The 12925-nt window shown below is 42.0% G+C and overlaps 1 protein-coding gene and 1 non-coding gene across 2 annotated transcripts in view; both read right to left on the bottom strand.

The window, feature by feature from the left end:
- LOC124711408 (ribosome biogenesis protein BMS1 homolog) overlaps positions 1-12925 on the bottom strand; it is a 125650-nt gene that overhangs the window by 38025 nt on the left and 74700 nt on the right. The window contains exons 9-12 of the mRNA XM_047241467.1: positions 7007-7549; positions 6535-6908; positions 3283-3470; positions 1537-1726 (exon numbers count right to left, since the gene is read on the bottom strand). Coding sequence (XP_047097423.1) covers positions 1537-1726; positions 3283-3470; positions 6535-6908; positions 7007-7549 — 1295 coding nt within the window. The remainder of the gene's footprint in view (positions 1-1536; positions 1727-3282; positions 3471-6534; positions 6909-7006; positions 7550-12925) is intronic.
- On the bottom strand, positions 10296-10370 carry Trnal-caa. Its single transcript has one exon. It is a non-coding gene; the product is annotated as a tRNA-Leu (tRNA).

The raw sequence follows: 12925 nt of genomic DNA on the forward strand, positions 1-12925 counted from the left end.
CCTCCGCCATGGAACTCCCGCCCGCTCCGGACCACATGACGTCGTCGCGCGTCGGCTACCCCGACGCAATGAAGGTCGACCCTTCGGGACCTCCTGTCTCTTTACGGGCGCATACACCGCATGTTGACGTGCACCCTGGACTAGTTTTTCAGGCGTTTCCTAGCTCCCCTCGGACCGGATGGCCGGGTGCGGGTGGCACAGCCTCGCCTGTTGTTAGGCTCCCCACCTCATCGCATGCGTCAACATGTGGTCCTCCCCACGGCGGGCGGAAGCCTTATCACACGACCGTTCGCCGATTTGCGGGGGAGGAATGTGGTGTCACCGCCAGACACCACACTTGCTAGGTGGTAGCTTAAATCGGCCGCGGTCCATTTAGTACATGTCGGACCCGCGTGTCGCCACTGTGTAATCGCAGACCTAGCGCCACCACCAAGGCAGGTCTCGTGATACGAGAGAGCACTCGCCCCAGTTGTACGAGAGCCTAGCTATCGCCCAGTTGTACGAGAACCTAGCTACCGCCCAGTTGTACGAGAACCTAGCTATCGCCCCAGTTGTACGCGAACCTAGCTATCGCCCAGTTGTACGAGAACCTAGCTACCGCCCAGTTGTACGAAGCCTTTCTCTCTCATTAGCCGAGAGACAGTATAGCCATCAGCTAAGTTAGTGGCTACGAACTAGCAAGGCGCCAATTGTATCAGTGCCTCTAGCTTACGAGTATTCAAGAGAGATGTATTCCAAGGACTAATAAAAAGATAAGTAATAAGCATCTACATACTTTTCTTCTTATTCATTTATAAGTTCTCATGTTCCAGACTTCACGCCCGTCTGCTTTATGCCGTGCGTGCACTATCGGCTACAGCGTTAGTCTAGAGTTCATTTTCAGCAATCTCAACTTCACGGTGTCGGCCCAGCTACCGACACAACAAATTTCTAGGCCATTTCAAGTTCATGAAAATTTCACCAGTGGAAAGAGTTCAGAAACTATATATGATTTTCACTGAAAATTTTCCCGATTCGCCTTGTTCTCGAGATACTGGTAACCTGGGAAAGTTACAATGAAGTACCCCCAGGCAACAAACCATTGGTTTTTCGAAAAAAATGTTCCCTACAAACAATGCGTATTTTTTCACGAAGAATGCGAATATGGAATAAAAAATAGGTGTTGTCATTTGAAAAAATGAACTTGGGCTTCGTTTGACCTTGAGAACAGGGTTCAAGGACATTTTGAGGTAACCACCCCATGACCCTCCTTAAACTTTATAACTTTTACTCGAGATGAAAAAAGAGAAGTGACATTTCTTTCATACTAACTTATATAATTAGTCTACATACTAACTTCTATAATTAGTCTAATGCACCACCTGCAAGTAAATTAGTACAAATTGAATACAAAATGCTTAAAATATATAGCTGAACCTAAAGAAGTGCCTAATTTAGAAACTATACACAGTTTTCTGTGAAAAATTTCATTTATTCATATTCTGAGATTTGACAGGTTAATTTCCCAATATAGAATTGTCTTATTTCTAAACTCACTTGTTTGATCAGACTTCTTGTCATGTTCACCTACATCACTGCTTCCATGCTTTTCACCAGTTTCCAAGTCTTCAAAATCACCAAACATTTCATCATCACTTAACACATCATCCAGTTTTAAAAGTTCTTCAGCATCTTCCGACTGTTTCCACTTCCCAGTGACAAAGCAATCTCTTATAAGCTCCTGTACCTAGAAGACGGATTGAAATATTAAATATCCACACCTAAATGCGTAAGAAGAACAATAAATAAAATCAGCAACTACATTCAATGTGCAAATGTGTGTCTAAGTAAATTTGGAATATTTTGCTTCGACAACAATAACAAACTAAACCTCACAGTGAATATTAAGAAATGGAAAGTAGTGCTTCTCCTTTACATAGCTCACTATGTGATCAAAACTATCCAGACATCTGACTGAAAATGACTTACAAATTCGTGGCACCCTCCATCGGTAATGCTGGAATTCAATAGGATGTTGCCCCATCCTTAGCCTTGGTGAAGCTTCCACTCTCGCAGGCATACATTCAATCAGGTGCTGGAAGGTTTCTTAGGGAATGGCAGCCCCTTCTTCACAGAGTGCTGCACTGAGAGAGGTATCAATGTCGGTCAGTGAGGCCTAGCACGAAGTCGGCGTTCCAAAACATCCCACAGGTGATCTATAGGATTCAGGTCAGGACTCCGTGCAGGCCAGTCTATTACAGGGATGTTATTGTTGTGTAACTACTCCACCACAGGCCGTGCATTATGACCAGGTGCTCGATCTTGTTGAAAGATGCAATCGTCAACCCTGCATTGCTCTTCAACAGTGGGAAGCAAGAAGGTGCTTAAAACATCAATGTAGGCCTGTTTGTGATAGTGCCATGCAAAACAACAAGGGGTGCAAGCCCCCTCCATGAGAAACACAACCACACCATAACATATCCGCCTTCGAATTTTGCAGTTTGCACTACACATGCTGGCAGATGACGTTCACCGGGCATTCACCACACCCACACCCTGCCATCGGATCACCACATCGTGTACCATGATTCATTACTCTACACAAAATTTTTTCCACTGTTCAATCATCCAATGTTTAGGCTCCTTAAACTAAGCAAGGCATCATTTAGCATTTACTGGCAAGATGTGTGGCTTATGAGCAGCCGCTCAACCATGATATCCAAGTTTTCTCACCTCCCATCTAACTTTCATAGTAACTGCAATGGATCCTGGTGCAGTTTGGAATTTCTGCGTAATGGTCTGGATAGATGTCTGCATATCACACATTATGACCTTCTTCAACTGTCGGCGGTCTCCGTCAATCAACAGACGAGGTCGGCCTGTAAGCTTTTGTGCTGTACATGTCCCTACACATTTCCAAATGTATGTTTTTGGTGGTGTCCGGATACTTTTGATCACATAGTGTAAGTAAACAAAAGCAGAAAAAACATGTTAAAATGCAGCAGATATTACAAAGAAAAGATTAAATTGCCAGAATTATTCAGGTATGAGTTGGGGAAAAAGAATCTTTCTTTCTTCTGAAGAAAAAGCCCTGTATTCAGAAATTTAGGACTCACTGCTATTTTTCACACATTGCTATTTCCTCACTATTCTACATGAAATCTTGTATCATGAAAAAATTGCTTCTTATTGTAACTGAAATGGTTTGGCCAACATTCCCTACAACTAAAAGTTTTCCCCCTCCTCCTCTTTCATACTGTAATTCTATGCTACAGCGTGACTTATTTTTGTTGACTAATGTACCTCCGACAGAGACCAGTCATGCAGTTGTGTGATGGGGAACCTGGCACAGTCCTCAGCATCACAGAGTTCTTTAGCTTCCTGCTGCTGCTGTTGTCGCTGCCTCACAACTCTGAACAACCCTCCAACCTCCTCCACACCTTCCTCAGCATTTGTTTCCATATTCCGCTCATTTTCCTTGTTGTAATTCCCTAAAATGTAAGACGACAATGTAAATTACTTAGAGACTTGCATTTATTATATGGCACAACAGGCAAATATCTAGCTGCTATGGAAGTGGAGGGGATATAGACAAGATAGAACTTTATAGTTTTCCAAATGAATAACTGGCAGCCCTATTTTATCAACTCAAATAATTAATGATTCACAAGTTCCCGTGAATGCCCTCACAATGCCTAATTTCTTGCACTTATAACACACCCCTTTTTCTTAAAAATAGGTCTATAATGGTATATTTTATGCGCTGTATTTATGTTTTTTTTAACAATTCCTTGATTCTAACACCAACTCACCTGTAGCTGCCCACTTTTAATAAAATCATTAATCACACTCATATTTACGTACTGCTGTTCTAGTAACACAAAAACATTCCATTGTAAAATGCAGTTCACACATTTATTTTCTCTTTGGATTTATAGGATTTCCTAATCTCAGTTTTAATACAAAAGAATTTTCTGAGTTTACTGGTACCTATTTATAAAACCATAATTTTAAACATATGGTCTTTTTTAACAAAAGTGATTGTAATATCCTTTTTTACTGAAACTGTCCAAATTGCTATAATGATTAATGGAAAATCTCATATAAAGATGTGAAGCAGACACTAACAGAGAGATAAGAGGGGCTGGCCAGTACTTACCTCAGCTCAGTACAGCCGATAGATACACAAGAAACAGAACCGAAAATTTACGTTCCTAGCTTTCGGAACAAATGTTCCTTCATCAGGGAGGAGAGAGAGGAAAGAAAGGGAAGGGAAAGTAGATTCAGTTACTCACAACCCAGGTTATGAAGCAACAGGGAAAGGAAAACAGGGATGGTAGCAAGGATGGAGGCATGGTTTTGTATAATGTATATTGTCACACTTGGTTTATTTAATATATGCAAATATTGGTCAGTTATGAAATGAACAACTGTTATCAATATAATGATAAGAAGTGTGTACTTGCAATTAAGGTATACACTGAAAATTCTCCTAATTGTTCTGCCTACACTTCTTGTATAAACAATACTGTTTCACAAGTCACAATAAAAGCTAGTAAAATTTATGCACAATCAGTGCTAATCTGCAATATTCTGACAATATTCTCTTCATTCTCATGACTGATACCTCATCTGAAAGTGAACAATTTGGTTTCACAGGCTTAATTTTCAGTACCAGAATACCTGTGTCTGAAAATATTATTATTAGCAGTAGCATTATGTTTCAGTTTTAGAAGATTAATTTTCACTATTCTGACAAATATTTCACAGTTGAGCACATCATTAAATACTGAAATTTATTACATTACACAACAGCTAGGATTGAAGAAATGTGTTTGGTTAATATTATGAAAAGGATAGACTGCCAGAGATGTTGAGTCACAGACAGGCACAACAAAAAGACTACTAAACATACAACCTTTTGGGCATAAGGCCTCCTCCTGAAATAGGCAATACACACTCATTCACACAAACACATCTCTCACACACAACCACTGTCTCTGGCTTCTGAGAAGATGGCCTTCTGCCCAAAAGGTTACGTGTTTAGTAGTCTTTTTGTTGTGAGTGTCTGCGACTCAACATCTCCACCACATGGTGAGTAGCAATCTATCCTTTTTATAATATATTAAACAATGGAAAATCCAGGATGGAATGTAACAAAACCAGAGAAGGAAAATCACTACTCACCTTATAGCAGAGATGCTGAGTCACAATAAGCACAACAAAAAGATTCAAACAGTTAAATTTTTTGGCCATTAAGGCCTTTGTCAGCAGTAGACACACATGCAATCATGCGCGCGCACACACACGCACGCGCACACACACACGCACGCACACACACACACACACACACACACACACACACACACACACACAATGCAACTTGCACACACATCTGCAGTCTCAGGGAGCTGAAATCACACTGCGAACAGCAGCACCAGTGCATGATGGGGTGGCAATTGGGTGGGGGTAAGGAGGAGGCTGGGGCGGGAACAGGTAGGGATAGTATGGTGGGAGTGGCGTACAGTGAAGTGTTGCAGCTTAGATGGAGGGCAGGAGAGAAGGTGTGGAGGGGGGATGGGGTAGGTAGCGGAAAGGAGAGAAATAAAAATAAATTCAAAGACTGGGTGAGGCGGTGAAATGACAGCTGTGTAGTGCTGAAATGGGAACAGAGGGGTGGGGGGTTGGATAGGTGAGGACAGCGACTAACGAAGGTTGAGGCCAGGAGGGTTATGGGAACAGGATGTATTGCAGGGAAATTTCCCACCTGCACAATTCAGAAAAGCTGGTGTTGGTGGGAAGGACCCGTATGGTACAGGCTGTGAAGCAGTCATTGCGATGAGGGATATCATGTTTGGCAGCGTGTTCAGCAACAGGGTGGTCCACTTGTTTTTTGGCCACAGTTAGTTGGTGGCCGTTCATGTGGACAGACAGCTTATTGATTGTCATGCCTACATAGAATGCAGCACAGTGGTTGCAGCTTAGCTTGTAAATCACATGACTGGTTTCACAGGTAGCCCTGCCTTTGATGGGATAGGCAATGTTAGTGACTGGACTGGAGTAGGTGGTGGTAGGAGGATGTATGGGACAGGTCTTGTATCTAGGTCTCTTACAGGGGTATGAGCCATGAGGTAAGGGATTGGGAGCAGGGGTTGTGTAAGGGTGAACGAGTATATTGTGTAGGTTCGGTGGACGGCAGAATACCACGGTAGGAGGGGTGGGAAGGATAGTGGGCAGGACATTACTCATTTCAGGGCACGACGAGAGGTAATCGAAACCCTGGCAGAGAATGTAATGCAGTTGCTCCAGTCAATATCATATAGTCATCATTCCATCCTAAATTTTCCTTTGTCTGAATGTTTTTGGTCAAGGACACAGAGAGCTTCACGTGAATGAGCAAAGTTGTAAACAAGGGCTATTACTACAAAAGCTTACCAACATATTTTAGTATTAATTCTTAAAAGACAGTGTGAATAGGCAAGTAACTGCAACAAAGGATAAAATGGCACTAAGAATTATACTGCTAATGCATCTGTTGTTTATCTAGTTTCATACCATAAACAAGCTTCCAAAGACTCCGAGTATTAGCCTGTCTTTCCAGAAAGGCATCTGCAGCCTTCTGAGCAAGGTTCTCTTTCCAGCGTGCGGCTGACAGCTCGGCAGTACTTTCCCCAGCTTCTTCATCAGACCCACTATCATTATCACTGTTCTCCTCTGTACTCTGTCCATCAGATGTAACACCTGAATCTTTCTTTGAATCACTGCATTCATCCTCTGAATCTGATAAATCTGAACTATCATACTCTGAAACAGAACTTTCCACATCTTCATCCCAGGCTTTCTTTTTCTGGGATTTTTCTAATTTTAACAGTGCCTCAGATATTCTACTTTTAATTTCCTTATCTTTTACTGTACTTGTTTCATGATAGCTGCAATGAAGAAAATGATACAAACATATAAAGCAAATTAAAGGATTGTACATAAATATATTACAAAACCAAATAAATCCATAGTGTATATTGCATACCTCACATCATTATTTTTTGTCCTTTCAAGCCCTGTGTTAAAACCTTCCTTTGTGGCATCAATCACTGCATTATTTTCAATATCACTCTCTTCAGTGTCACTATCTGACGTGGAGTCACCCATGGTTGCCAATAACTTCTTCTTCACTCTAGCCACCGAGTTTGAGCTCAAGTCCAAATTATTACAACCAGCCTCTACAACAGTTTTACCACCCTTGTGTCTGTCCTCTATCCTCAGTTTCTTCTTGGGTATACTCTTACCAGTTACCTTTCTACGTTTTTTCTTTTGATTAATTACTAGTTCATCATCATCATCATCATCATCATCATCATCATCATATGACATTCTGTTATGACTATCTACATCACTGTCACCATCAATAGCACATTCCTCCTCCTCCTCCTCTTCCTCCTCCTCCTCTTCTTCTTCTTCATCTTCTTCCTCCTCTTTCTCTTTTTCTTCTTCTTCATCAACATTAACACCATTGGTGACACACTTGCCTGAAGTGTCATCTTTGCCGATGTTCTTATTTCCTTTTGATTTTCTGAAGATAATAATTACAAGGAAAAATAAGTAAAATTAATGAAATTTTTTAATAGAAGGTATATCTCTTAAGATGTGATTTAAAACAGACATAAACTGAACAAATTAATATTATACACACAAGAAATATCTTACAACACAACACATAGCAGAAAACTAAGAAAAATGAGCATGGTTGGCAGACAGATTGTTATCTCCTCTATCTTTGTCCAGTGTCTGTACTGTTACGATCTGCCTAACAGCCGCAGTTCTTCCCTTTTATTTTTGCAGTTTCCTACATGCTCTCCTTCATAAAGAAAGAACTGTTCCAAAAATTGGAAAAAAAGAAAGAAAATTTGAGTTCAATGCCAATCAACAACATCGTCTTTAGAGATGGAGCACAACTTCGAGTTACAAGAGGATGGGATACGGGATCAGATGTGTCCTTTAGCTTCCTGGCATATGCCTGGAACAATTTAAGGAAATTACTGAAAACCAAAATCTGGACGGCCAGTTAGGGATTTTAACTGTCATCCTCCCAAAAGCAAGTCCCATGTGCTAACCACTGTGCCAGCTCACTCGGTCCAAAAATTGGAGATTCCAAGTCTGCTTTTATCTGTGTCAGTATTATAACAACATTAGGCACCCAAAATAAACACATCAAAAAAAGTTTTGCATCACCCCGGTTCCCAGAACTTGGGAAGATAGACATTGAGTGTGGATATTGCATCACAGACACAGTCCCTTTGACTATTCAGAGCTGTCACTAAACCTGTCCAAAGACGTAAACAACAATGCATGAGCAGCACCTATTAGACTGAGGGGGGTCTGACAGCCAATCAGTTCCAGTCATTCCACCAGAAAGGAGGTACATATCTAGTGTTGTCTGTAGTCCAACCAGTCCTAGACAGTCAATACTGCAGTTTGATCATGTCCACATTGTTACTTTGTGCCAGCAAGGGCTCTCAACAAGGGAAGTGTCCAGGTGTCTTGGACGGAACCAAAGCAATTTTGTTCGGACATGGAGGAGATACAGAGAGACAGGAACTGTCGATGACATACCTCGCTCAGGCCACTCAAGGGGCCAATACTGCAGTGGATGACCGCTACCTATGGATTATGGCTCAGAGGAACCCTGATAGCAATGCCATCATGTTGAATAATGCTTTTTGTGCAGCCACAGGACGTCATGTTACGACTAAAACTGTGCTCAATAGGCTGCATGATGTGCAACTTCACTCCCAACTTCCATGGCAAGGTCCATCTTTGCAACCATGACACCATGCAGAACAGTACAGATGGGCCCCAACAACATGCCAAATGGACCATTTGGGATTGGCATCACGCTCTCTTCAGCTATGAGTGTCGCATATGCCTTCAACCGGACAACTGTCAGAGACATATTTGGAGGCAATCTGGTCAGTCCAGTGAGTGCAGCAAGGTGGAGGTTCCCTTCTGTTTTGGGGTGGCATTATGTGGGGCCGACATACGCCGCTGGTGGTCATGGAAGGCGCCATAACAGCTGTACGATACGTAATGCAATCCTCTGACCGATAGTGTAACCATATAAGCAGCATGCTAGCGAGGCATTCGTCTTCATGGACGACAATTCACGCCCCCATTGTGCACATCTTGTGAATGACTTCCTTCAGGATAATGACGTTGCTCGACTAGAGTGGCCAGCATGTTCTCCAGACATGAACCCTATTGAACATGACTGGGATAGATTGAAAAGGGCTGTTTATGGACAACGTGACCCTCCAACCACTCTGAGGGATCTACACCGAATTGCCATTGAAGAGTCGGGCAATCTGGACCAACAGTGCCTTGATGAACTTGTGGATAGTATGCCACGATGAATACAAGCATGCATCACAAATATCATTTTAACTTCCCATGTGCTCTTGTGTCCCCTGACAGTGAATTGCAAAGCCACCTTCAGTTAAGTGGTTGCATATCAAATATAAATTACTTTCATAACATTTTGTTCTTGCAAGAAGAATACACCTACATGCAATTGCTCACTGTGCTATAAGATAATTATGATAGTCTCATTTTTATGGAACTGTCCTCTATAGTACATGTGAAGTGGTTTCATTGCTAAATGGAAAAACAACGAATTCTGCAAAAAATCTTGTTTATTAGGAAAAAGCTGACATTTGGCACAAAAATTACAATTGTGGCTGCTGTATTGTGTACCCGCGTTAGAAATTCATTCATTAATTAAATGTAAATTAGCTGGCATTAATGACACTTCACAGAAATCAACTTCTGACCAAGCACACACAGAAGTAAATTTCCCAGTTTAATTTTAAAGCTATGGGAAGAGAAGCATATGCAAATAACATAAAGTAGTGTTGAACACAACCAACAAAGGCACCTACGTGTAACAGAACACACTGAATGATATTTTCACTCTGCAGCGGAGTGTGCGCTGATATGAAACTTCCTGGCAGATTAAAACTGTGTGCCGGACCGATACTCGAACTCGGGACCTTTGCCTTTCGTGGGCAAGTGCTCTACCAACTGAGCTACCCAAGCATGACTCACGCCCCATTCTCACAGCTTTACATCTGCCAGTACCTCGTCTCCTACCCTCCATACTTAACAGAAGCTCTCCTGTGAAACTTGCAGAACTAGGACTCCTGAAAGAAAGGATATTGCGAAGACATGGCTTAGCCACAGCCTGGGGGATGTTTCCAGAATGATATTTTCACTCTGCAGTGGAGTGTGCGCTAATATGAAACTTCCTGGCAGATTAAAACTGTGTGCCGGACCGAGACTCGAACTCGGGACCTTTGCCTTTTGCGGGCAAGTGCTCTACCAACTGAGCTACCCAAGCACGACTCATGCCCCATCCTCACAGCATTACTTCTGCCAGTACCTTGTCTCCTACCTTCCAAACTTAACAGAAGCTCTCCTGTGAAACTTGCAGAACTAGCACTCCTGAAAGAAAGGATATTGCTGAGTTGGTAGAGCACTTGCCCGCGAAAGGCAAAGGTCCCGAGTTCGAGTCTCGGTCTGGCACACAGTTTTAATCTGCCAGGAAGTTTCATATCAGCGCACAGTCCGCTGCAGAGTGAAAATATCATTCTGGAAACATCCCCCAGGCTGTGGCTAAGCCATGTCTCCGCAATATCCTTTCTTGAGGGGTGCTAGTTCTGCAAGTTTCGCAGGAGAGCTTCTGTTAAGTTTGGAAGGTAGGAGACAAGGTACTGGTAGAAGTAAAGCTGTGAGGACGGGGCGTGGGTAGCTCAGTTGGTAGAACACTTGCCCGTGAAAGGCAAAGGTCCCGAATTCAAGTCTCGGTCTGGCACACAATTTTAATCTGCCAGGAAGTTTCAGAACATACTGTTCAGGAAGAGTCCAAAATCCAAAACAATCCTAGAGAACTAGAAAGCTGTAAAGAGACCTTCATATTGCTGCTACCAGTACACTAGGTGCTGCTGTCTTTTCATGATACATTCTGTTAAAATATAACATACTAAAATTTGTCCAATGCACACAATGTGCACTGGTGCATTCTTTTGCTAAAGTTGCAACACATGGTACCTCTAATATTATTTTGTCCAGTGTCAGTGACTACATGACTAGAAGAAGGAATACAACTTGCCACGCTGTAGCTTCACTGATCACAGAACATTACCCAGCAACAATGACAGTTCTTTCTTGTACTGACAAATGAAGCTTTAGCTCCACTTTAACAAAACAGTATACAGGAGGACAACATATTATACCTCAGTCTATCCCACACACACTTTCCTAATGACACCTTCCTAGTATCAAAGTTTGCTAACACACGCTCGTGCAGTGATGCTCGACTCAAGAGTATTCAGTTCAAATGCTGGTGATGGAAGAAATTTTCACCATCAGTATTTAGCTGGCAAGGGGAGGAGGGATGATCCCAGCACACCCTTGATAATTAGACTTTGCACTATTTCAACAACAACACAAACATAACACAACATAGTAAGCATACTCATTAGAGTCACCCAAACTTACACTACAAAGGGAAAAGGCCATTGTGGTTAAAGGAAGAAAATACTTTCTGATCATGCAGCTGGCTTACCACACGGGATTTCCCAATGGACAATGTAATGCAGCTTTGTTCTTTATTTCCCTTAACCATTTTGTAATTAAGTTTATAACATTAGTTCTACATGTGCCCTGGCAGTCAGCAGAAAGACATCTCTTATCCCTGACTACAAAGATAAAGAATGTTATGTACTGTATGGTTTGCATCTCCTTCTGTGCTGGGTACACGGGTTGAATAGCTCGAAGAGTACTCAAGGAATTGGAACATCAGTATCTGATCTGCTTCAGTGAGCTTAGTATACAATTTCGGATAACTTATTGTGAATTCATTAAAATTTAAAGCCTGTGCTTCCTGTCCACTTCTTAAATCATTTTATTATCAACTACAAGCAATAAGTAGGGGAAAACCTGAAATGACATGGCAAGAAGTCCAAGAATGTTTTACACATTAGTGCATGAAGACATAAAGGTAGCCACGGAAGTCTGATCTGCAGAACTGTCCAAGGATTGCCTTTCGCGGGCAAGTGCTCTACCAACTGAGCTACCCAAGCACGACTCACGCCCCGTCCTCACAGCTTTACTTCTGCCAGTACCTCGTGTCCTACCTTCCAAACTTAACAGAACAAGACGAATCCTGACAAATGCCTTTCATGCTGTCTCCTCTAGCAGGACTGACTGGATATAACTAAGTAGTTTTTTTGGATTCTAGGACCCTTGTCAGACAATAATAGGTAGGTCTTATACAGCAAGTGAAGACACCAGTATGACGACTTCTGAGAAATGTACAGTCAATCAGTCACTTTTACATAAAGACATGTAACAGAATTTCCTTTTTTTTTTGTCATAAAGCTATTCTGGTTTGGGTGTTTGTAGATGCAATCTCTCGGGTCTTCAACAGTACAGAAGGCAAAACCAATATGGAGATGGAAGTGTTGTTCTCCTTGGTGATAACTGAATGGAAATGCCGACTTCTTCCCCCTATAAATTCTCGCTGGTGAAGCAGCACTGAATCCTCACTTTCAGTGACATGCTTTAAGAGAAATGTGTTTATGCTCATAGAGGTGTTGCATGTTGTTTGTAGAAATTTGGTGACCTGGTAAATATGCCTATGATGTAATTAATTCGATGTTGGGCACTTTACAGTGTTAAAACAACCTGCTAATTGGTTGAACAACATGCACCTGCTCTGCTGAGAACATATCTCTGTGGCTTGGTTACAGAAACTGTTGTGTCTGATTGGATTCAGATAGAGAAGTGGGTCCTGGAGTGCAAATATCAATCACTTGCCACTGAGCAGAGTTTGTGAGGAAGGGGAACTCAGTGGAAGGTGAATACGCCCATTCTCTTACTGGGAACGCATGAC

Source organism: Schistocerca piceifrons, chromosome 8 (assembly GCF_021461385.2).
Source record: "Schistocerca piceifrons isolate TAMUIC-IGC-003096 chromosome 8, iqSchPice1.1, whole genome shotgun sequence".
NCBI lineage: Eukaryota > Metazoa > Arthropoda > Insecta > Orthoptera > Acrididae > Schistocerca > Schistocerca piceifrons.